General features: G+C 39.9%; 1 protein-coding gene across 2 annotated transcripts in view; it reads left to right on the forward strand.

Moving 5' to 3' along the window:
* Positions 1-25,156, forward strand: part of OPHN1 (oligophrenin 1) — a 505,885-nt gene extending 480,729 nt beyond the window's left edge. For both annotated transcript variants that reach the window (XM_078065007.1, XM_078065008.1), the window contains exons 22-25: positions 8,935-9,100; positions 10,140-10,190; positions 18,417-18,458; positions 19,696-25,156. In XM_078065007.1, the coding sequence (XP_077921133.1) occupies positions 8,935-9,100; positions 10,140-10,190; positions 18,417-18,450 (251 nt within the window). In that variant the 3' untranslated portion in view covers positions 18,451-18,458; positions 19,696-25,156. The remainder of the gene's footprint in view (positions 1-8,934; positions 9,101-10,139; positions 10,191-18,416; positions 18,459-19,695) is intronic.
* The last annotated feature ends 1,252 nt before the right edge of the window (positions 25,157-26,408 follow it).

A 26,408-nucleotide genomic window follows, 5' to 3' on the forward strand; every position in this document is an offset into this window, starting at 1 on the left:
TAGAGTATGAAATCCTTTTTTAAAAATTTTTTTAATTTTATTATGTTAGTCACCATACAATACATCATTAGTTTTTGATGTGGTGATCCACGATATCCTATACATTTTATAGCTACTGTATGATCTTTAAGAAGAAAAAAGATGTTAAAATGCTTAGGGTAAACCTTATAACAGTATAGATTAAAGTTAATATTTTTTATACTTACTTTAAAATTTTATAGAAGAAAAATTGAGAATATAAAGATGTACTAAACAAAAAATCAAGAAATATCAAAATCACCAACAATATTTTTCTCCTCTATTTTTAAAATTTTTTTTAAAATTCCAGTTAGTTAACATACAGTATAATATTTGTTTCAGGTGAACAATTTAGTGATTCAACACTTACATACGACACCCCGCGCTCATCACAACAAGCACACTCCAGGGGTGCCTGGGTGGCTCAGTTGCTAAGCGTCTGCCTTTGACTCAGGTCATGATCCCAGGGTCCTGGGATCGAGCCCCCGCATCAGGCACCCTGCTCGGCAGGGAGCCTGCTTCTCCCTCTGCTGCTCCCCCAGCTTGTGCTCTCTGACTCTGTCAAATAAATAAATAAAATCTTAAAAAAAAAAACAAGGGCACTCCTTAATCCCCACCACCTATTTACCCACCCCCCCCAACCTCCCCTCTGGTAACCATCAGTTCTCTATAGTTAAGAGTCCGTTTCTTGGTGTGCAACTCACATTTTTCCCCTATGATCATTTGTTTGTTTCTTAAATTCCACGTATTAGTGAAATCATGGTACTTGCCTTTCTCTGACAGACTTATTTTGCTTACCATAGTACTCTGTAGCTCCATTCACATCATTGAAAAGAACAAGATTTAATTCTTTATTATGGATGAGTAATATTCCATTGTGTGTGTGTGTGTGTGTGTGTGTATATAAAATATTGTATATATATGTATACATATATATTCCATTGTGTATATATACAATATAATACAATATATACAATATTCCATTGGGGGTGTGTGTGTATATATATATGTATATATACACACATATACATATCACGTCTTTTTTTTCCAAGTTTTTAAATTCCAGTTAATATACAGCATAATATTAGTTTCAGGTGTACAATTTAGTGATTCAACACTTACATAGGACACCCTCTGCTCATCACAACAAGTGCACAACTTAATCCCCATCACCAATTTAACATATCCCCCCACCCACCTCCCCTCTGACAACCATCATTTGGTCTCTGTAGATTAAGAGTCTGTTTCCTGGTTTTCCTCTCTTTTCCCCCACTCATATTTATTTGTTTTGTTTCTTAAATTCCACATATGAGTGAAATTATATGGTATTTGTCTAGCTCTGACTGACTTACTTCCCTTAGCATAATACTCTCTATCTCCAAGTAGTTGCAAATGGTAAGATTTCATTCTTTTTAATGACTAATATGTCATTGTGTGTGTGTGTGTGTGTGTGTATACACACACACACAATGTCTTCTTTATCCATTCATCAGTCAGAAATGGGCTGTTTCCATATTTTGGCTATTGTAGATAATGCTGCTATAAACATCAGGGTGCAGGTATCCCTTTGAATTAGTATTTTTGTATTCTTTCAGTAAATACCTAGTGCTGCAATTGCTGGATCATAGTGAAGTTCTATTTTTACCTTTTTTATTAAGATTTTATTTATTTATTTGACAGAGAGAGAGAGAGCAAGAGCAGCAACACAAGCAAGGGGAGTGGGAGAGGGAGAAGCAGGCTTCCCACCGAGCAGGGAGCCCGGTGTGGGGCTCGATCCCAGGACCCTGGGATCATGACCTGAGCCGAAGGCAGACTCTTAATGACTGAGCCACCCAGGCGCCCCTATTTATACCTTTTTAAGGAACCTCCATACTGTTTTCCAGCATGTCTGAACCAGTTTGCATTCCCACCAACAGTGCAAGAGGGTTCCCCTCTCTCCACATCTTCACCAACATCTGTTGTTTCTTGTGTTGTTGATTTTAGCCATTCTGACATATGTGAGATGGTATCTCATTGTAGTTTTGATTTCCATTTCCCTGATGAGTGATGTTGAGCATCTTTTCATGTGTCTGTTGGCCATCTGGATGTCTTCTTTGGAAAAATTACTATTCATGTCTTCTGCCCATTTTTTTAACTGGATTATTTGTTTTTTGGGTGTTGAGTTTTATAAGTTCTTTATATACATTGGATACTAACCCTTAATTGGGTATGTCATTTGCAAATATCTTCTCCCATTCCGTAGGTTGCTTTTCAGTTTTGTCGATTATTTCTTTCACTGTGCAGAAGCTTTTTATCTTGATGAAGTCCCAAAATTTATTTTTGCTTTTGTTTCCCTTGCCTCAGGAGACATATCTAGTAAGAAGTTGCTATGGCCAATGTCAAAGGGGTTACTGCTTGTGTTCTCTAGAATGTCAATGCTTCCCTGTATCACAAATTTAGGTCTTTTATCCATTTTGAATTTATTTTTGTGTATGGTGTAAGAAAGTGGTCCAGTTTCATACTTTTGCATGTGGCTGTCCACTTTTCCCAACACCAGTTGTTGAGGAGACTGTCTTTTTTCACATTGAATATTCTTTCCTGCTTTGTCTAAGATTAATTGACCATACAGTTGTGGGTTCATTTCTGGGATTTCTATTCTGTTCCATTGATCTATGTGTCTATTTTTGTGCCAGTACCATACTGTTTTGATCACTACAGCTTTGTAATATAACTTGAAGTCCAGAATTGTGATGCCACCAGCTTGGCTTTTCTTTTTCAAGGTTGCTTTGGCTATTTGTGGTCTTTTGCGGTTCCATACAAATTTTAGGGTTGTTTATTCTAGCTCTGTGAAAAATGCTGTTGTTATTTTGATAGGGATTGCATTAAATGTGTAGATTGCTTTGGGCAATATAGATTTTTCACAAAATTTGTTCTTCCAATCCATGAGCATGGAACGTTTTGCCATTTCTTTGTGTCTTCCTCAATTTCTTTCATCAGTGTTTTGTAGTTTTCAGAGTACAGATCTTTTACCTCTTTGGTTAGGTTTCTTCCTAGGGATCTTATGGTTTTGGTGCAATTGTGAATGGGATCAATTTCTTGATTTCTCTTTCTTCTGCCTCATTGCTAGTGTATAGAAATGCAACTGACATCTGTGCATTGATTTTATATCCTGCCACTTTGCTGAATTCCTGTATGAGTTCTAGCAATTTGGGGGTGGAGCCTTTCGGGTTTTCTATATAGAGTGTCATGTCATCTGCAAACAGTGAACGTTTCACTTCTTCCTGGCGTTTTGGATGCCTTTTATTTCTTTTTGTTGTATGCTTCCTGTGGCTCGGCCTTCCAGTGCTGTGTTAAGTAACAGTGGTGAGAGTGGACATCCCTTGTCTTGTTCCTGACCATAGAGGAAAAGCTCTGTTTTTCCCCATAGAGGATGATATTAGCTATGGGCTCTTCATATATGGCCTTTATTATGTTGAGGTATGTTAGAGGGTCCCTCTAACCCTACTTTGTTGAGGGTTTTTTTTTTTTTTATCATGAATGGATGTTGTACATTGTCACATGTTCTTTCTGCATCTATTGAAAGGATCATACGGTTCTTTACCTTTCTTTTATTGATGTGGTATATCACGTAGATTGATTGTTGAATATTGAGCCACCTTGCAGCCCAGGAATAGATCCCAGTTGATCCTGGTGAACGATTCTTTTAATGTACTGTTGGATTTGGTTTGCTAGTATTTGAATGAGAGTTTTTGCATCCGTATTCATCAGGGATATTGGCCTCTCATTCTCTTTTTTAATGGAGTCTTCATCTGGTTTTGGTATCAGGGTAATGCTGGCCTCATAGAATGAATTCAGAAGTTTTTCGTCCGTTTCTATTTTTTGGAATAGTTTGAGAAGAATAGGTATTAACTGTTCTTTAAATGTTTGGTAGAATTCCCCTGGGAAGCCATCTGGCCATGGACTTTTATTTGTTGGGAGATTTTTGATTACTGATTCAATTTCTTTGCTGGTTATTGGTTTGTTGAAGCTTTCTATTTCTTCCTCTTTCAGTTTTCGTCATTTATATGTTTCTAGGAATGTATCCATTTCTTCCAGGTTGTCCAATTTGCTGGCGTATAGTTTTTCATAATATTCTAGTTGCTTGTATTTCCGTGGTGTTGGTTGTTATTTCTCCTTTCTCATTTGTGATTTTATTTATTTGGGTCCTTTCTCTTTTCTTTTTGGTAAGTCTGGCTAGAGGTTTATCAATTTTGTTAATCTTTTCAAAGAACCAGCTCCTGCTTTCATTGATCTGTTTTATTGGCTGTTTTTTAGGTTCTGTTTCATTTATTTCTGCTTTAGTCTTTATTATTTCCTTCCTTCTTCCTGGCTTTAGGCTTTGTTTTTTGTTCTTTCTCTAGCTCCTTTAATTTTAATGTTAGGTAGTTAATTGAGATTTTTCTTGCCTCTTGAGGTAGGCCTGTATTCCTATGTCTACTTTCTTCTTAGGACCACTTTTGCTCTATCCCAAAGGTTTTGGACCATCATGTTTTCATTTTCATTTCATTTCATTGCATTGCATTGCATTGCATTTGTTTCCATGTATTTTTTAAATTTATTCTTTGATTTCCTGGTTGACCCATTCATTGTTCAATAGCATGTTGTTTAACCTCCATGTGGTCTTTCCAAATTTTTTCTTGTGGTTGACTTCAAGTTTCATAGCTTTGTGGTCAGAAAAGATGCATGGCATGATCTCAGTCTTTTTGTACTTGTTGAGGCCTTATTTGTGACCTAGTATGTGATCTATTTTGGAGAATGTCCCATGTGCACCTGAAAAGAATGCATACTGTGCTATTTTAGGATGGAATGTTCTGAATATATCTGTTAAATCCATCTGGTCCAAGGTGTCATTCAAAGCCATTGTTTTCTTGTTGATTTTCTTGTTGATTTTCTGCTTAGATGAGGTGTACATTGATGTAAGTGGGGGTGTTCAAGTCTCCTATTATAGTATTACTCTCAGTGAGTTCCTTTATGTTTGTTATTAATTGTTTTATATATTTCAGTGCTCTCATGTTGTGGGCATAAATATTTACAATTGTTAGATCTTCTTGTTGGATTGCCCCCTTTATTATGATATAGGTCCCTTCTCTATCTCTTGTTACAGTCTTTGTTTAAACTCTAGTTTGTCCAATATAAGTATTGCTAATCTGGCTTTCTTTTGACATCCTTTTGCAAGATAAAAGTTTCTCCATCCCCTCCTTTTCAATCTGCAGGTGTCTTTCAGTCTAAAATGAGTCTCTTGTAGGCAGCATATAGATGGGTTTATTATTTTATCCATTCTGACACCTTATATCTTTTGATTGGAGCGTTTAGTCCATTTACATTCAGAGTAATTAGTGATAGATATGTATTTAGTGCCATTTCATTATTTGTTTGTTGTTTCTGGAGATATTCTCTGTTCCTTTCTTGTCCCTGTCAGTTTTGGTCTTTCCTTTCCACTCAAAGAGTCACCTTTAATATTTCTTGTAGGGATGTTTTAGTGGTCACAAACTCCTTTATTTTTCGCTTGTCTGGAAAACTCTTTATCTCCCCTTCTATTCTGAATGACAACCTGCCAGATAGAGTATTCTTGGCTGCAGATTGTTCCCATTCAGCACTTTGAGTACATCATGCCACTCCCTTCTGTCTTGCCGTGTTTCTGTTGAGAAATCTGTAGCTGGCCTTATGAGTCTTCCCCGTAAGTTAGGGATTTCTTTTGTCTTTCTGCTTTAAGATTTTTTCTATATCATTATATTTTGAAAATTTAATTACAGTATGTTTTGCTGTTGGCCTGATGTTGTTGATTTTGATGTGAGTTTTCTGTATATCCCAGATCTGAATAACTGTTTCCTTCTCCAGATAGGGAAGTTTTTAGCTATGATTTGCTTAAGTAAATTTTCTGCCCCCCCCTTTCTCTTCTTCTGGGACTGCTAAAATATGAATGTTATTACATTTGATGGAGTCACTGAGTTCCCTAAATTTATTCTCGTGTTCCATAATTTCTCTTTCTCTCTTTTGTTAAGCTTCATTATATTCCATTATTTTGTCCTTTACATCACTTATTCATTTTTCTGCTTCTTCCATCCTTGTGTTCATTCCATCAAGTCTGTTTCCAATTTCAGTTATTGCAGTTTTCATTTCTGACTGATTCTTTTTTAACTCTTTTGTCTCTGTGGTAAGGGCCTCCTTTAAGTCTTCCATTCTTTTCTCAAGCCCAGCAAGTATCCTTATGATTGTTGCTTTAAATTCTCCATCAGGCATGTTACTTATATCTTTTTCACTTGGATCTCTAGCTGTGACCTAATCTTGTTGTTTCATTTGGGATAAATCCCCCTGTCTTCGCATTTTTTTCTAAGTCTCTGTCTTCTTCTCTGTGTTAGAAAAGCCAGTAATATTTCCTGTTCCTGAGCGTAATGGCTTTATGAAGAAGAGGCCATACAGTATCCATGACCTAGAGCTTCAGGGAGTGTCTCTGGTGTGTGTTGCCTGTGCTCTGCTGTTGTGCTGTGGCTGCTCTGTCCTTCAGGTCAGTCGTCCTCAGAGGTTCTCCTTGCCTGCAGTGGGCAGTGTTTGGTTCTTGGCCAAAACGTGGCAAGTTTTAACTATGTGTGCTGCTTGTGAAATGAGAGCTAATACTGGTCTGCTTGTGAAATGAGAGCTAATACTTCCACTAGAACTGAAGCACTGCAGAGCTTTCTATTCAGGAGATGGGGTGTGAGCAGGGGTTTCTTTGGTCTTCTACAGAAGGGGCCCACCACACTGTGACTGATGCAAGCTCGACTGAGAAGGGCAGTACCACCAGAGAGCAGTGGTGTGGGACCTGGTATAAGCAGACTAGGCAGCTTGTGTTGGTGCCGTAGTGCTCTTTGTTTATGCTGAGGGGCTTGGGCCGGGGAATGGTGCCAGCTAGCTTGTCCCTGGAGGGGTGCCTCCATGCACACTGCCTCTCAGGGAAGCACTCCAAGAAGAGCAAGTAACCTCCCCACCATATGTCCCAGGGGTTTTTCAGATTGCTGTTTCCACACTATTTGACTCCGCATTGTATACTGCCTTCTCTTCAGGAGCAGCACAGTGCTCTCCGGGCTCTATCCCAGTGAAGCCTGCTCGCTTTATTTTCTTTTTAAGAGCAAGAGCCATATCTTATTCATCTTTGCACCCTCTAAGGCACCCAGCACAGTGCCTGGAGAAAATGGAGTTAAGTGTTTTTTTGAATAAACTCTGTTTCCATATTTGGGTTTCTCTAGTTTCTTCAATTCAGATCATTTACATAAGTTTCTCCAAAGGGATCTATATGGGAAGTCATTGACTTCTTCGTTTCCAGATAAATTTTATATGTAATAGCATTAATGAAAATTGTGAAAGAAAAAGGGATCTATGTACAATACCACAGTATTATGTCCAGTGTATCTATAATTACCTTGTGGCAAGGTGCTCATCAAGAAACATCAATTGGTGAGACAGTTCTTCCTTGTATGGACTATCCAGCATATTGACCTATCCTTTCAAATGCCAGCAGGTCCCTCCATCATTTTGGCAAATCAAAAAGGCCAGTATAGTTAATTTTTCCAAATATTAACCACAAATGCATCTTCAGAATTAAAAATAAAAGTTCATTAGGTGCTTATTTGTTTGTTTTTTAATTTTTTATTTAAATTCAATTTAATTAACATATTCTGTATTTTTAGTTTCAGGGGTAGAATTTAGTGATTCATCAGTTGCTTGTAACACCAAATGCTCATTACTTCAAGTCTGCTGACTTTTAAAACTCTAGGGTTTAGGAATGTGATGTGGGCAGGGGCCTGTGCTGGTCTGGGGAAGAGGCCCACCATGCTGGAATTGAGGTGAGCTTGACAGAGAAGAGCAGTTGTGCCAGAGCGCAAGAGTGTGGGACTTGCCCTCCCCAACATCCCCCCCCACCCACTAACAACCTTGCATAGTTGTACATATGCCTATTTCCATATCGTGTTCATCAGGCCATGAGTACTTTTTTTGTGTGGATTTTTTCCACTTAAATGCACATATTTTTTTGACCCGGCCCAAATCCTTGTCAGTTCATGTATAATATGTATTGGTTAAGTACTTGTACAAAATGGTTTGCTTAGTCTTTGTGGTTGGGCCCAAGTTTCTTCTATTAAGAAGAATGTTTTTGTGTCAATTGTTTTTCCTATTTTTTGGTAGTTAATTCCCTTGGCCTGTTCCCCAAAATGGATCCATTGGATCAACAAATATGAACTATCTCATATGTATGCTTTTGCATTTCATCAACATTTTTCCAGAATTCTTTATGGCTATGTAAATAGAATAAGCCCAGTGTACAGTGCTACCAGCAATGTGTAAGTGCATCAGTGTCTCTCCTGCCAAAACTCCTGCTAAATCCATTTCATAAAAAATTATATATATTTATTTTATATTGACTGACCTGGAAACCAGAGACATAGAAGCAGGGAGGCAAGTTAGGGGACTGCTGCGATAGTCAATGTCTAAGTAAAAAGAGCCTGAGTTTGGGTAATTATGAATTTAATAAATTCAAATTCATCATCAGATATTGCCTAAATACCTACTATGTGCCAGGCTCATACTAAACATGTTAGTACCTAATTAAAATTTTAATATCTTTGTAAGATAATGTATTATTGGTCTTCATTATATAGATGAGGTAACTTAAGACTTAGCAGATTGATATGACATACCCTAGGTCACACAAATAGAAGTTCTAGTGCTGGGTTTCAAACACAGGCTTTCTGAAGGATTAAGCTGCTGGAAGAATTAAAAAAAAAAAAATGGAAAAGAAATCCAGAGTTGTTATGACCAAAAATAAGTGGGCGCTAAGGGAGGTAGCCCAGATAACTCCAATATTGGGTGCCTGTTCATGAATAGTGTTCCATTTGGCTAACCATTCAACTACATTTTCTCTTTCAGGAGACTCTGACAGTTTCAGCAAAGTGCGGCCTCCAGGAGAAAAGCCTACCATCGTCCGTCCCCCAGTGAGGCCTCCAGACCCTCCGTGCCGGGCAGCTACTCCCCAAAAGCCAGAACCAAAGCCAGATATTGTGGTTAGCAATGCAGGGGAAATCCCATCATCTGTGTAAGTAGAGTTTTTCCTCAACCTTGGCCTAAGGCTCATCTTAGGCCACCAGGAGTTCTTTCCAGGATCACCATAATGGTTGTGAAGGGTATACAGTGCACAGTCCCAGGGTGTCATTCACTTCATAGTCTAGGGAAATGTCACAGAGAAGCCCTGTTTGGAGTGTTCCACTCAGCACCCAAGGCTGAGAGATTTCACTAACACTGCCCTGATTTCTGTAGGGTGATAAGATTAACTTCTGTTTTCATGCTCCCTTGGCTCTGGAAATTTTTCATATTTTCTTATTATTGCTACTGTTTTTAAAAGAAATTTAATGAACAGATTTGTTCATTGTACTTGTGCCTTCCGGCTTTCTTTTTAAATCAATGGTATGATTTTTTTTTAATCTCCTAAAATGACTCAGATTCTCCAGAGAGCCTCTTGCAGGGTAAGAACTGAGCTAATGGCCAGCACGTTTTCCTGAGGTGGGACTGGAAGCCAAGGAACCAGGTATAAAGTAGCGAAGGCAGGGCCACAGCAGCTCTCAAGGACCAGCCTTGTATGGTCATAACTAGCCTGACTGGTCTCTCTTCAGCCAGTGCTTGGGACCCCTCTCATATACTGCCTCCTAGTATTCCTTTTTCTTGTGTCTCTTGTTTTCCATAATTGTAAAATGGGCGAAATAAGAAAAACAAAGCCTCTATCATGTTGATTAAGTAGCTAAGTCTATTTATGAAAATGTCAAAAATTTATACATTGAAGCCAAGGACTTGTTTCACTTATTTCTCATAAGAATAGCCTGAACAAACAACATACTTAGACCACTCTGAACCAAGGGAAAGCAAAGGGCGTTAAACATAGCCTTGGGGGTGCTTATGGTCTCTGAGTCATTTCACATTCTGATATTTGGGTTCTCCTTAGACCCAGGTCTTTTGCAAGCTAGGGAAGACCCTTCAATTGGTGGCCTGTCTGGTTTATACTTTTTGTCTTGTCCATTGTCTGTTGGTTCTCATATGTATTCCAGAGCAACTCATGGGACTTGATTGGCTTCTGTTTGCAGGGTGGCTTCCAGGACCAGGTTCTTTGAAACAGCTTCCCGAAAAACAGGAAGGTAAGACACATAGATGACAGAAGAGACACCAAGTTACTTTTTAATAAATGGATCATGAGCATCACAGTTGCTGTCTTACATTCTCTTCTTCTGTTTCTATGCAGTTCCATCTCTGTCTCTCTGTCCCTTTCTCTCCCCTAGTTCTGTCTCTCTGTTTCCTGTTCTCTCACCCTATACATCTGTTTTTGTCTCTGTCCTTGTTATTCTATTTGTCTCTCTCATACTCTTTCTTTCTCTGTGTCTTTGTCATTCTCAGTCTCTTTCTGTCTCTCTTTGTGTTTTTCTACTTATATCTCTGTTTCTGTGTCTCTCTGTCTCCCTATTTGTTTGTTTTACTCTTTTTCTGTCTCTCTCTCCCCTGTCCCTCTTTCTTTGCCTGTCTCTGTATCTGTTGTATCTTTGAGTCTCTGACTGTTTTTCTATCTCTTCCTCTCTTCTGCTTCTCTCTCTCTCTCACACACACACAGTACTCACATGCTAAGTAATATTGCAAAAAACCATGACATTCAATGTAGGTCTTATTTTTTTGTTAGTTTACTTACTTAGACTCTATTATATTCTAAAAGGGCAGCTGATAGGAATATATAGAATGCAACACTCACATAAACAGCCTTAGAATAAACATAGGTAAACATTAGGTGGTATGATATAAATCACCTGGAAACACCTGAGGGAACAAAAACATAAACAGATTTGCTTTCCACCCTAGACCCACTAAAACAAAATCTCCAGGAGTGGGGCCTGGGAATCTATTTTTTTGTTTTATTTCCTTCCTTCCTACCTTCATTCCAGTTTGTTTGTTTTTAAAACTTCTAAGGTATTGGTACAAATTGTCCAAAGCCTGGCATTTGGGACTCTTTAGACTAGAATACCTAAAGAAATGGTTGCTCAGCCTTTAGGGACTCTTTTGTGATTTTGCTCCATGTTGCTTTTTAGAGAGTTTGAAATTGTGTTTCCTGATGGGTGATAAGAGTATAACTCTTCTAGGTGGTCAGTTAAAAGAACAATGTGCCTTTACCAGCAGTGGAGCTAGGGTAAGTTTAACATCATCTAGTCAAAACTGTGAGACCTAACTCACCAGGACATGATACTGCACAGCAAGTCACCCTAGTTCTGCTTGGCAGTCAGCCATTAAACCAGGTCCAGTTCTCCTTAGACAATAATTTGCTATTTATTCTACCATAACAGGTAAAAATCAGGTCAAGCTCCCAGATTTCTCTTACCAATACAGTAAAGTTTTTGCCTAGGATGTTTTTAAATCAGGCTTAGTCAAATGTCCCTCTTGAGAAAAAAATTGAAAGAGAGAGACAGAGAGACTCTTTAATACTCTTAATATAGTACCCACTTTTGAGCAGGACCACTTCCTATTTCCTGGTGATCCTTCCTCCCTCCCTAGAATAAGCCATATGAGAAATAAGTTCCAAGGAGATGGGATGAAGTAAACTAGAATTAACAGAGTGAACTGGGTATATCTATAAGAACACTCTTTTAGAGGAAGTGATATCTAATTTGGGGCTTAAAAATGAGTACAAATACACCAAAAAATATGAGGAATTCATCTGTATCCTTGGACAGGGAACCAATGTGTTGAGAGAGAATATGTAAGAGGCATTAACAAAGTCCAGTAGAATCTTTAAGGCAGGCCAACTTCTAATAGGAAAACTATAGCCAAACTGATGTTGAGAGTATGGAAAGATTGATAACTGCTGTCTGAGCTTTGTCACCTACTGCTCAGGGAATTCTTGGACCAACTCACAAAATAAGGGGGGGCTATAGCCAAACCAGGCACTTCAGGCTAAAGCACCACTCTACTTATCCTATGTTTAGGCCTCTGGAACCTAGATTTAATCCTGTTCCTTATCCCCAGATTCCATCTTGCCAGGAGTGTGGGCAAGACTGAAGTGGATACACCTGTCCTCCAGTGTGTCATGAGCCATAAAGCCATACAGGTTCCTCCCATTTAGTATCCACATAGGAAAAAAACCACCACTTTTGTCTATACTCCCACCTTGTGACCACCACTTACATCAGTACATCTACATGCTGGCCACTGGTCAAGATCCTCAGACTAGCCACATCAGTACCATCTATAGACATTGTTGGCAAGCTCTTCTCTCTGATGAAAATAATGATCTGTTTAACTTTTGTTCTGCTCCTTTTTGCTTTCCATTTGTACCCGACTGTAGCCTGACATTTGAATCACTTTACTTCCTCATTCATCTCTCTTCCACAACCAATAAAAAATTTAAAACTTAAATGAAAATGGGAAGTGGCCCATCAAGAAGAGAAGGAAGGGGTTCAGCAAGGCAGAACAGCTTATGCAAGACAGGTTCAGTAAGTGATTAGTGTTGCACTTTGGTTATGATGTGGGGGTGAAAAGAGGGAAGCTTATCTGGAGGTGAGGCCAGAAAGATAGACTGGGTCCAGATTGTAAAATCTTATATGACATACTAAGGAATTTGGTCTTTATACTTTAGTCCATGGGGAATCATGTTAACTTCTAAGCATGACAATGCATACTCTGAGATGACTGAGTTGTGAAACAAAACAAAACAAAAAACAAACAAAACCTCGTTCTGTTAGTAATGGGAAAGATAGATGGGAGAGTAAAGACTGGAGACAGAGACCAATTAGGAGGCTAATCATCATGGCAACAATTGATGAGGCCCTAACCTATGGCATTGCCAGTGAAATGGAATAGAAGGACAGATATGAGACAGACACAAGGAGACCTGGCTGACCTTTCAAACATGGAGCATTGGATGGGCAAGTAGGTGGCTCAGTTGGTTAAGTGTCTGCCTTCGGCTCAGGTCATGAACCCGGGGTCCTGGGATTGAGCCCCACATTGGGCTCCCTGCTCAGTAGGGAGTCTGCATCTCCCTCTCCCTCTGCCCCTCCCCACCACTTATGCTCTTGATCTTTCTCTCTCTCTCTCTCTAATAAATAAATAAAATCTTTTAAAAAAACATGGAACAATGGAGAAGGATTAAGAGGGAAAAAAAGTCTAACTTGGAAAATTAAGTGGATGGTAACAATAATTAATCATAGAAAAACAGGTTTTGTGGGAAAGTTGCTCTCAATTTTGGACACAGTGTTTTTGAAGACCCTATGGAATATCCAGATAGAAATGCCCAGTGCAGGTTGAGAGGAAGATGGTGGTGGAGTAGGAGGACCCTAGGCTTGCTTCATCCAACAAACACAACTAGATAACTAAAAATCATCCTAAATATGCCAGAAATAGACATGAAGACTGTCAGAAAAAACTCCTCAAATAAAGGGAGAGAAGAGGCCCCATTGAAGAAGGTAGGAAGTGCGAAGAGTGGGCTTAGGGGAGAAAGGAGTCTCAAGTGCTGTGGAGGGGAGGGAGCTGAGGTTGCAGAGAAGGGCAAGAGAGAGACCAGCACACAGAGGAACGCACAAGGAGAACATTTCCCTAAAGCCATTGGCTTGGAAAATGAGAGTGGTTGAATTTTCTGAATTCTTGCACCAAGTGGGGCTTAAAGCCTGCAGGTTTTTTTTTTATTATTATTATTCATTCGAGACACAGAGATACACAGAGAGAGAGAGAGAGAGAGCATGAGCAGGGGGAGAAGCAGAGGGAGAGGGAAAAGCATAAAGGAGAATGGGTTTTGCTGAGTTAGAGGCCTGGAGGTGCTGTGCTGCTCCCGGAAAGAAAGAAGGCAAACAATCCAGGGAGAGACAGCATGGAAAATGATCTGAAGAACACCTGCAGACCACAGAGGAGAGACTGTTCACTCTTCTCAGAGTGCATCTCTGAGAGACAGTGTTCACGGAGTTACCTCCGGGAACAAAGGAGCTGGCTGGTGCCATTTCACTCCCCACCCCTCAGCATAAACACAAAGCCACCTGCAGGAAGCACAACAAACAAAGCCTAAAGCCAGGAAGAAGGAAGGAAATAATAAAGACTAAAGCAGAAATAAATGAAACAGAACCTAAAAAACAGCCAATAAAACAGATCAATGAAAGCAGGAGCTGGTTCTTTGAAAAGATTAACAAAATTGATAAACCTCTAGCCAGACTTACCAAAAAGAAAAGAGAAAGGACCCAAATAAATAAAATCACAAATGAGAAAGGAGAAATAACAACCAACACCACGGAAATACAAGCAACTAGAATATTATGAAAAACTATACGCCAGCAAATTGGACAACCTGGAAGAAATGGATACATTCCTAGAAACATATAAATGACGAAAACTGAAAGAGGAAGAAATAGAAAGCTTCAACAAACCAATAACCAGCAAAGAAATTGAATCAGTAATCAAAAATCTCCCAACAAATAAAAGTCCATGGCCAGATGGCTTCCCAGGGGAATTCTACCAAACATTTAAAGAACAGTTAATACCTATTCTTCTCAAACTATTCCAAAAAATAGAAACGGACGAAAAACTTCTGAATTCATTCTATGAGGCCAGCATTACCCTGATACCAAAACCAGATGAAGACTCCATTAAAAAAGAGAATGAGAGGCCAATATCCCTGATGAATACGGATGCAAAAACTCTCATTCAAATACTAGCAAACCAAATCCAACAGTACATTAAAAGAATCGTTCACCAGGATCAACTGGGATCTATTCCTGGGCTGCAAGGTGGCTCAATATTCAACAATCAATCTACGTGATATACCACATCAATAAAAGAAAGGTAAAGAACCGTATGATCCTTTCAATAGATGCAGAAAGAACATGTGACAATGTACAACATCCATTCATGATAAAAAAAAAAAAAACCCTCAACAAAGTAGGGTTAGAGGGACCCTCTAACATACCTCAACATAATAAAGGCCATATATGAAGAGCCCATAGCTAATATCATCCTCTATGGGGAAAAACAGAGCTTTTCCTCTATGGTCAGGAACAAGACAAGGGATGTCCACTCTCACCACTGTTACTTAACACAGCACTGGAAGGCCGAGCCACAGGAAGCATACAACAAAAAGAAATAAAAGGCATCCAAAACGCCAGGAAGAAGTGAAACGTTCACTGTTTGCAGATGACATGACACTCTATATAGAAAACCCGAAAGGCTCCACCCCCAAATTGCTAGAACTCATACAGGAATTCAGCAAAGTGGCAGGATATAAAATCAATGCACAGATGTCAGTTGCATTTCTATACACTAGCAATGAGGCAGAAGAAAGAGAAATCAAGAAATTGATCCCATTCACAATTGCACCAAAACCATAAGATCCCTAGGAAGAAACCTAACCAAAGAGGTAAAAGATCTGTACTCTGAAAACTACAAAACACTGATGAAAGAAATTGAGGAAGACACAAAGAAATGGCAAAACGTTCCATGCTCATGGATTGGAAGAACAAATTTTGTGAAAAATCTATATTGCCCAAAGCAATCTACACATTTAATGCAATCCCTATCAAAATAACAACAGCATTTTTCACAGAGCTAGAATAAACAACCCTAAAATTTGTATGGAACCGCAAAAGACCACAAATAGCCAAAGCAACCTTGAAAAAGAAAAGCCAAGCTGGTGGCATCACAATTCTGGACTTCAAGTTATATTACAAAGCTGTAGTGATCAAAACAGTATGGTACTGGCACAAAAATAGACACATAGATCAATGGAACAGAATAGAAATCCCAGAAATGAACCCACAACTGTATGGTCAATTAATCTTAGACAAAGCAGGAAAGAATATTCAATGTGAAAAAAGACAGTCTCCTCAACAACTGGTGTTGGGAAAAGTGGACAGCCACATGCAAAAGTATGAAACTGGACCACTTTCTTACACCATACACAAAAATAAATTCAAAATGGATAAAAGACCTAAATTTGTGATACAGGGAAGCATTGACATTCTAGAGAACACAAGCAGTAACCCCTTTGACATTGGCCATAGCAACTTCTTACTAGATATGTCTCCTGAGGCAAGGGAAACAAAAGCAAAAATAAATTTTGGGACTTCATCAAGATAAAAAGCTTCTGCACAGTGAAAGAAATAATCGACAAAACTGAAAAGCAACCTACGGAATGGGAGAAGATATTTGCAAATGACATATCCAATTAAGGGTTAGTATCCAATGTATATAAAGAACTTATAAAACTCAACACCCAAAAAACAAATAATCCAGTTAAAAAAATGGGCAGAAGACATGAATAGTAATTTTTCCAAAGAAGACATCCAGATGGCCAACAGACACATGAAAAGATGCTCAACATCACTCATCAGGGAAATGGAAATCAAAACTACAATGAGATACCATCTCACATATGTCAGAATGGCTAAAATCAACAACACAAGAAACAACAGATGTTGGTGAAGATGTGGAGAGAGGGGAACCCTCTTGCACTGTTGGTGGGAATGCAAACTGGTTCAGACATGCTGGAAAACAGTATGGAGGTTCCTTAAAAAGGTATAAATAGGGGCGCCTGGGTGGCTCAGTCATTAAGAGTCTGCCTTCGGCTCAGGTCATGATCCCAGGGTCCTGGGATCGAGCCCCACACCGGGCTCCCTGCTCGGTGGGAAGCCTGCTTCTCCCTCTCCCACTCCCCTTGCTTGTGTTGCTGCTCTTGCTCTCTCTCTCTCTGTCAAATAAATAAATAAAATCTTAATAAAAAAGGTAAAAATAGAACTTCACTATGATCCAGCAATTGCAGCACTAGGTATTTACTGAAAGAATACAAAAATACTAATTCAAAGGGATACCTGCACCCTGATGTTTATAGCAGCATTATCTACAATAGCCAAAATATGGAAACAGCCCATTTCTGACTGATGAATGGATAAAGAAGACATTGTGGGTGGCGCCTGGGTGGCTCAGTCATTAAGCGTCTGCCTTCGGCTCAGGTCATGATCCCGGAGTCCTGGGATCGAGCCCCGCATCGGGCTCCCTGCTCTGCGGGAAGCCTGCTTCTCCCTCTCCCACTCCCCCTGCTTGTGTTCTCTCTCTCGCTGTGTATCTCTCTCTGTCAAATAAATAAACAAAATCTTTAAAAAAAAAAAAAAAAAGAAGACATTGTGTGTGTGTGTATACACACACACACACACACACACACAATGACATATTAGTCATTAAAAAGAATGAAATCTTACCATTTGCAACTACTTGGAGATAGAGAGTATTATGCTAAGGGGAATATGTCAGTCAGAGCAAGACAAATGCCTTATAGTTTCAGTCAAGTGGAATTTATGAAACAAAACAAATGAGCAAAGGGGAAAAAATGGAGAGAGAGACAAACCAAGAAACAGACTCTTAATTATAGAGAACAAACATGTTTACCAGAAGTGAAGGAGGTGGGGATGGGATAAATATGTGGTGGGCATAGGGAGGGCACTTGTGATGAGCACCGGGTATTGTATGAAAGTGTCCAATTACTCTATTGTACACCTGAAACTATTATTACATTGTATGTTAGCTAACTGGAATTTAAATAATACTTAAATAAAAAGAGAAATGTCCAGTAGGTAACTGCAACTTAGAATAGTAGTTGGGGTTGAACCCACAGAGATTTAAGGGTAGAACTGTTGAGTACAGCCACTGTGCAACTTCATGGGGCATTTACATTTACCACAATATGAATAGTGGCCCTTTGGTGGGTTCTCAATATTTGGTGGTGATTTAAACCATGAATGGGAATAAGATCACTCAGGAAGTAAGTATAAATAGACTTAGGAAAGAAGTGAAAAACAATGCTACAGAAATAACCCTGGGACCAGCTATTTTCTGGGATATTCTGGCAACACTATATAGGGCTTCATTCTTTAGGATTGTCTCTTCCCTCCAGCTATTCCCAGACAAGGCTAATTTAGTACTGATATAAGCACATCAAGAGGCTGGGGAAAGTTGGTTTGATCTTCAAGGCAAAGGATGATTCTTGTTTTGCATGACATTTGCCCTTCCTTCCACCTTGCCCTTCTACCTATTAGAAATAATCACAGAATATAGTCTTTGGGCCAGTTTCTCTGGGCTTCACTAACCTCCCGTAGTCTAACACTCAAAGGATTGTTCTGACACCTGAGAGATTTCTTTGTATCTCGGTTACTGGGCTTGCTAAATCTGCCAGAGAGGTAGCCCAACTTATAAGCATAGATCTAGATGTTCTGAAACATTTGGATGGAATCACTTCCCATTTTTCAAATGGACTCTTTGGCACTGGCCTGGAAGGGTCCCCCATCCCCTTGCTTTGCCTTTTCAGTTCTGATTTCTAGAGTCTTAGTGAAATGTTTTTCCTCCTTTACCCACAGTTCTCAAGGCAGAGTTCCTGGAGATGAGAGTTGAGGCCTCCGGTATGTAGTCTCCACTCCTGATTACAGAACCTTGTAACACGTAAGCCTTCTTTATGGGATCTGAGCTTTTGAGGACTAAAATATCTTGTGGTTCCAGAGGATAGGAACACATTCCATGTCTCAGTTCATTAACCTGTAATTATGTGACCCTTAAACTTACTATCTTCCAATTCTGAGGTTCCCTGTGTTTTTAAGTCTCCTTCCTCTTTCCTTTCTTTCTCCCCCCAATCAAATTACAGTGTAGTTTTACAAGTTGCCTTTGGATAAAGTTCATTAGGAATCCTAGACTGTGACATTTGTGGCAAGTACATTTTGTTCTCTTAGCCTCAATTTCCCAATCTGTAAAATTAAAAGTTTGGAACCCTGTAACTCTGACATCGCTTTGGTCTATAAGAAAATCGGTAACCTCTCTTTTGGTATTATAGCAAGTACCATGAGTCCACTTCAGTATCATGTAGGGACTTCACACCTTCAGACCAAATCACTATTTAAGTCTTTTCCCCCGAACCTCTATCCTTAGTCCTGTATATTTGTTTAATGAAAAGTACTTTCACTTCCATTATTTCATTAGATCCATACCAGATGCCAGAATAAAGAGGATAATATATATTTTAACTTAGCAAATAAAGGAACTGAGGTTCAGAGGGGATAAATTAACTTGCTAAGGTCACAGGAGCTACAGAGATCATAGAATTTATTTTTCTCTACCTAGGAGTTCTAATTGTTTGGCTATCAGATTTCTGGCATGACATTAACCAATATACTTATAAATGAGATCTGGGTATCTGGAGAAGAGCTTTCCATTTGTTCCCCAGCCTCCCTTTACTTCCTATCACTGCCAGTCCTCAGGGGTCCATGGGCTGATAAGCTTTTCCTTATTATCCCTCATGGAAGTGAAATCCCAAAAAAGAAATTTGGAGTCAGTATAGGGCCATAAAGGCAGTGTCTATGTTGTAGGTGGGTACTCTCAAAGGTATCAGGCTTCATCTTCTGTAGACTTCTGGGGGATTACAATTGAGGTCAAATGCACAGTTTCCAGCCCTGATTATAGCACCATCTTAGGCCTGTTTCATGGGATCTAAGTTGTAAGGGCCTTTTCCTAGCCAGCCTCTGTTGCTCAGAAGATTAGCTACCAATTATGTAATTACCTACCTACCAAGATAGGCCTCACTTCTCAGTGGCTGTTAAGTACTTGACCAGTCCTAGCTAATTACCTACTCTCTTCTTTCCTTTTCAGGTTTTAAAATCCTTGGCCTCAGGGGACCCTTCACTGTTCTGGAAGGGTCTTCTTCAAACTCTTCTGTGCTGAGTCATTTTGTGCTGAAGAGAGCAGCTCCTTCCTGGCCCTGCACCTTCAGGCTCTAGGATGCTATAAAATAAGGGGCACATGTCTTAGACACAGGTTTATTTCTCTTATGTATTCTGTCTTTGTTCCCTCAGAAGGTCTATGTTGAGCTCCTATATGATTGTGAATGGCTGAACTCCCTCAAGCCAGACTGCAGAAGCCAAGCTATCTACTGACCTGAGTCGAAGAAAGGAGCTTAGTTTTCAACTCTTCTCTGAATTTCCTGTCTCCTCAAAAGACCATCAAACTCTGAAATATTTGGGACTAAAGACTGATCTCAGAGGTCTTACCCTGAAGTAAAAGCTACTTGAGTTGGGGCCATTGCTTGCCTTGGAAGTAGAAGAGTAGGAATGTTTGCCAAACATTGGTGAATCTTAATATGTCTCTTACTGAGGATAATGACCCTGGCACCAGGTTGGAGCTCTGGCACTGCAGTATATTGCCAAGAACCTGTCTGTTCCTATTGGGCCAAACAGCATGGGTGATACCAACCACAACTTCATGTGAACTCAGGACGGTGGCCTTTCTGTTTTTGCATAAAACCACTTAGGACAAATCTGCAAAGAATATTTTGCATGTTGAAGCCTTAGGTCTGTTTGAATTATTTTTCCTCCTATTTTTTTCCTGACAGCTTAATTTCTAAACAATCAAGAAAGAAACAAAAACTGAAAATAGTTCTTTAAAAAAGGCAGACTGTATCTGTCCTGCAGAAGTTCCACTTTTGGGTCAAATACTGGGAAAAATTGTTAAGATGGATTGAGGTGAGGCAGCTGGCACTGTTGCTTCATGTTTGCCTTCTGCAGATAAGCTTTTATCTCCTCCAAGAAGCAACTCCTAACCCAGAGTCCGTGGATTCAGAAACTCTATGAAGCTTCTGAAATGGTATGCAGAATTCCATGACAATGTACCTTTTCTGGGGAGATGGTCCATAACATTCTACTGAATTTCAGATGGGCCTGTGACCCAATAAGGGTTAAGAACCATAGCACTTGAGATAAAAGACTCTTTACAACCCATAAAGTATTTGATTGGAAGGCCTTCCAAAATTATTTAGTCTAATTCCCTAGTTTACTATTGGAGAAACTGAGGCAGAGCAAGTTATCAGCCATGCCTAAACAAGTACCTAGGTCCCTGGGCTCCTGTACAAGTTTCTTTCCATTATACGACACTTGTCTAACAAGGGGCCTTATGATTGGTGTCATTAGTGGTCATCATTTTGAGTGTTGGGGTTTTACCCTCTTTCTTGAGCCTCCCATATTTGTTATCAAGTGGAAAACTTTCAGACACAAGCTCCTGGTGTTCTATTTGCCATTTCAGTCATTAGAAAGGAACTAAAACACAACCTGTGTAGTGACTCAGAAATCTGAATAGACATTTCTGATTCTTGTTTATTGATGGGAAGCTGCTGGAGAAAGTGTCACTGCTTGTGTTCCCATGCTCTCAGGCCACGACCTGTCTTTAGGGTCTGTGTAATTATAATATGGCCAAGTGTGAGAAAAAGGGCTTTCCTACTTGAACCCTTCTAGCAATACCTTCACTATGGAACTGAGAGAGAAGCATAGACATGGGTGGAGGGAGGAGAAGGAGAGAAGAAAGGAGAGGGAGATGGAGGAAGGGGAAGAGAGAGAGAATACACACATGCCCAAACCAACTCTGAGATGCCTTTGAAACAATGTTACTGAAAGATGGTAGCCACTTTCAAGACTGAACTCAACATGATCCATTGGTGAATTAGTAACATGTAGGCCTTTGTGGAAGTAATCGAGTAGAAACTTGATGCTATTCCCAATAAAGACATGCCCAGGTGGCCACTTAAAACTCTCTCAGCTCTACCCAGTCTCAAAGGCCAAGTTAATAAGAACCAGGAACAAGAGAGCCAAGTGATCACCATTCTACCTGAGTCTCACCCCCAAAGGAAGTTGCTATGAGACTCCTGGCCTCACCCAGGAAGTACTTGTTGAGCCCCGTTCTCAGAGCTGTGGCCTCTCTGCTTGCTCTGCCCCATTAGATAACTAACTAAAGCAAGTAGGTATGTAGATTTTGGCCACAGAAGCAGTGGCCAGTGGGGCTTCAGTACATTTGAAGATGGTAGGGACATCATTTTGCTCTTGTTTCCTTGGGGTGGGGGAATACCAAAATCACCACTACAAATACTGAAAGATTATTGAGAACCAGAGAAAGCCACTGCAGTCCCAGTTGAATAGATGTCCCAGAAATGTGACCATGAGATTACTGTGTGTTTTCTGGGACATAGATCAAGAGCCTGGCCTAGAAAGTTGGGACTACCAGGCTGGCTGGAGACCGGGAAGCAGTAGCTGGATAGCTCTGCCCCTGCCCTGGGCTATACCTGAAGAATGCCCAAAAATGAACCTCAGTGCCTCCCCCTTTTATGCTCTAATTTAAAGAGCAAAAGCTTCTGTGGTGAGGCTCACTGTCATGGAATGAAACTGGCTTGGCCCAGGCTTGATGGATGAATAGTCATTCAGAAGAAGCTATGGGAATGGGGTGATAATTGAAGAGTGGCAACTATAGGAAATTATCTGCATATCTTGGCCAGCAGGTTAGAGAAACTGGCAATGGATGAACCATAAACCTTGAACTGACAGTGATAACATTTATTAAGCACCTAATAAGTTCTAAGTGCTTCATATACATAATCTCCTTTGTCCTTAAAACAATGATGCAAGTAGATGCTAGTCCCTCATTTTACAGATAAAAGAATTGTGGCCCAGAAGGCTAAAGTAACTGGCTCAAGGTCTCACAGAAAGTAAATAACAGGACTGTGACTCGAATCCAGGCCTCTCCGACTCTGTACACCATGCTGTTTTCTCTTTACCACACAGAGGCTACATTACTGGAACTGGATGACTGACTTTCTCTGCCTAATAAAATATTAAAAAGCAAGCATTTGAAGGGAAGTAGGGCAGGTCTAGTTTACAGGGGAACAAAAACTGGACTGGAAGAGATTTCTGAGTTGGGCTTTCTCCTAACCTTCCACATACCCATTTGGTAATGTTTTAAAAAGATCATTCAATTTTACCTTGTGAAATGAATTAATTTTTTAGTTCGTAGTTACTAAGTCTTTGGCTTAGCTGTTTTTCAAAGAAAAAGGGTCCTTGTATATGTCTATGTACTTTACCATGGTTGTAGCATGTTTATTTTCAGTCCAAGAGACTGAAGACATCCACACATACAGTTTGAGAAGGACAAAAGGTATTGGTGCCTCTCTGGTACTTAATGCCTTGGGGTCAAATCCTTACAAGGTTTTCTGTGGTGATAACAAAAGTTAAGAGATAATTTAGAATAAGAAATATCATTGAAGTTTTTGCTTTTAAAAAGGTGGGGAGGTTGTCCAGCCACAGGGTGGGGGTGTGAAACTCAGCACCCGACTTCAGTAATAAAACAGCATCATATAGAAATACCCTAGCATTTCTAAAATAATTGTTTTAGGATACTTCCCTTTTTTAGAAGTTCCTTGATTATGTAATAACTAGAATAAAGTAGTAGAGGAAGATGTGTCTCTGTGACCAGAAAAAATCGCTTTCAAAAGAATGTAGATCAATGATACTAGTTTTAACATAGCTGCAAGCAAATAACCTTGACACACTACAAGCCCAAAAAGCTTTAGGAGCACTTAAAAATTGCAGAGAGAAGCAACATACCTTGAAGAGATGTTTTTGATGACGAAAAGTCTTCATTTTCACGGGGAAAAGAAGCACTTGATACCAAGGGCATTAATAGATGCTAGAAAGACTGCCTATGGGAAATATATATGTGACATCAGACAAAAGAAAGAGATCCTGGGGCCCATTCATGTGACTTTCAATAAAATATGCAGACTGTCCAGTATTGATGGCGTCCATCTGCAGTTTTTTAAAAATTTTATGTAAATTCAAGTTAACATGTAGTGTATTAGAAGTTTCAGAGGTAGAATTTAGTGATTTATCAGTTGCATATATCTAGTGGCAGTTTTTTCATGGAAACAATCTTTGAGCATATTAGACATGATGATGCAGCCACCATGCACTGCTCATGTCATCTTTTGCAATTCTAAGGAAACCCAGGCACAGAATCCTTTTATAACCAGGATTCTCAATCTACAGTCTACTTTGCACCAAACCGTTGTCATTCCCTCAGGCCTCACAACATCACTGCATGATGGGTAATAGCCCCATTTTACAGATAAGGGAAGTTGAGGTTCAGGGAGATGAGAAATGACTGCTCAAGATCACACAGCTAAGGATTGATAAAAATTCAGGACTGGAAGCTACAGAGGCCTTACTGTTTCTAATACATCACACTACCCCCCATAGTAGTAAAGGAATCCTGGTGGTAAATAGAGAAGATGTTTAGAAATGAGACTGATGGAAACAACATCTATAAGTCTTGCTACTCCAAATGTGGTCCATCATCCCCCTCAGCATCATCATTACCTGGGAGCTTGTTAGAAGCAGATTCTTGAGCAGCACGACAGACGTTTGTAATCAAAACCTTTATTTTAATAAGAGCTCTATATTTCTATGCACATTAAAGTTTGAGAAGCACTGATATAAGGCATTTGAAACAAAAAAGCAGGTTGAGGAAGGAGAACTTTGGGTGAGCCAAAGACCAAAAATGGTGGATAAGGCTAATCTGGTTATGTTGGGAGTGTTTAGAAAGATTGTGTCCATAGCTGACGACTACTTAGAGTGCTCTGTACATGGCCTCATACTTAGATGACATGTAAATGAAGTTTCTCCACTTCAAAGAATAGTGAAACCAGCCTAGGGAAAAAGACTGAAAATCACTTGATTTTCCAATCTCTGACCACTAAAGGCAGTGGAAAGGCAACATGCAGCAGTGGAAGGAACTCCTTTCAGAAGCCCTGGGCCTTCCAGATTTGCCTCTGTCACTGATTCTCTTTAATGCTCAGCAAGTACCTCCCTCTCTGTAGGTCTCAAATTGTCCTTATTTTTTTTTTTAATTCAATTAGCCAACATATAGTACCTCATTAGTTTTTGATGTAGAGTTCAATGAATCATTAGTTGCATATAACACCCAGTGTTCATCACATTACGTGCCCTCCTTAATTCCCATCACCCAGTTACCCCATCCCCCCACCCACCTCCCTATCTGCAACCCTCAGTTTGTTTCCCAGAGTCAAGAGTCTCTCATGGTTTGTCTCCCTCTCTGATTTCTTCCCATTCAGTTTTCCCTCCCTTCCCCTATGATCCTCTGCACTATTCCTTATATTCCACATGTGAGTGTCTTTAAACAGGATAGTCTTAAAGTGCCTTTTAAGTTTTGATGTTCTGTTATTCTCAACTGTGGGTTTTGCTACAGATTACATTTAATTAAAACATGGACAAATCTATAGGCTTTTGTCTGGTCCTAGTTTAACATCCTCAGTTCACATAAGAAGGGGTATTCTGGGAGGAAATCTCACAGTCACAACAAAGCAACATTAATGGGAATTGCAAGGAACTGGGAGGGGCATGACTCTAGTTAACCAGCTTGAAATGGGCTAGGAAAAATTTAAATTAGAAAACTTTGAAATTTGAGGGGCGCCTGGGTGGCTCAGTCGTTAAGCGTCTGCCTTCGGCTCAGGTCGTGATCCCAGGGTCCTGGGATTAAGCCCCGCATCGGGCTCCCTGCTCGGCGGGAAGCCTGCTTCTCCCTCTCCCACTCCCCCCACTTGTGTTCTCTCTCTCGCTGTGTCTCTCTCTGTCAAATAAATAAATAAAATCTTTAAAAAAAAAAAAACTTTGAAATTTGAGAATCAATTGCTTCAAACCACATACTTGGGATTCAAATCCTATATCCTAAATAGGGCTTACTTTGCATGATTTAATAAAGTAAACTGCTCTCACTTGAGCTTTTAGGGGATAGTCTATTGGGGGTAGGAGGGGCATATAAAAAGGAGAGAACTTCTACTTATCCCCCATCTGCCACTCATCTCTCCAAGTGATTCTGATGCCTATTAGGTGAAGACAACTGGCTATAATATAACCTCTTAAAATGGAAAAACAGATTCAGAGAGGAGAAGGGACTTGTCTAAGGCCACGTACCAGAGACAATGGCAGAAAACAGGTGATCAAAGTTCAACTCTCTTTGGGTGACTAGTTTATCCAAATCATATCTGCTTCCAACATCAGAGCACACACTGGGGAGGACTAATAAACGTTCCATCTGGGTATTTTGTCCCCATCACATGTTTACAGTCATTGTTTCAGTCAAGCCTCACACAACCATATCATCTAGGCAGAGCAGAGATGATTACCCTCATTTTATTGAGGCTCAGAGAGGTGACACAACATGACTAAGGACATACAAGTAGAAAATAAACTTGGACCTAGGTTTTCTGATTTCATCTATACTGTGCTGCTTCTCTAGGAGAGGAGAAGCAGCCCTCCAAACCCTCAGCACTTCTGGGAAATGTCAACTCTAAGATTCTTTTCCTAAGATTTGAGAGAGAGAGAGCAGGAGGAGGGGCAGAGGGAGAGGGAAGCAGACGCCCTGTTGAGGAGGGAGCCCGATGTGGGGCTCGATCCCAGGATCCTGGGATCTTGACCCGAGCTGAAGGCAGATGCTTAACCAACTGAGCCATCCAGACACCCCACAGTTCT

Source organism: Halichoerus grypus, chromosome X, assembly GCF_964656455.1.
Source record: "Halichoerus grypus chromosome X, mHalGry1.hap1.1, whole genome shotgun sequence".
In the NCBI taxonomy this organism is placed as follows: domain Eukaryota; kingdom Metazoa; phylum Chordata; class Mammalia; order Carnivora; family Phocidae; genus Halichoerus; species Halichoerus grypus.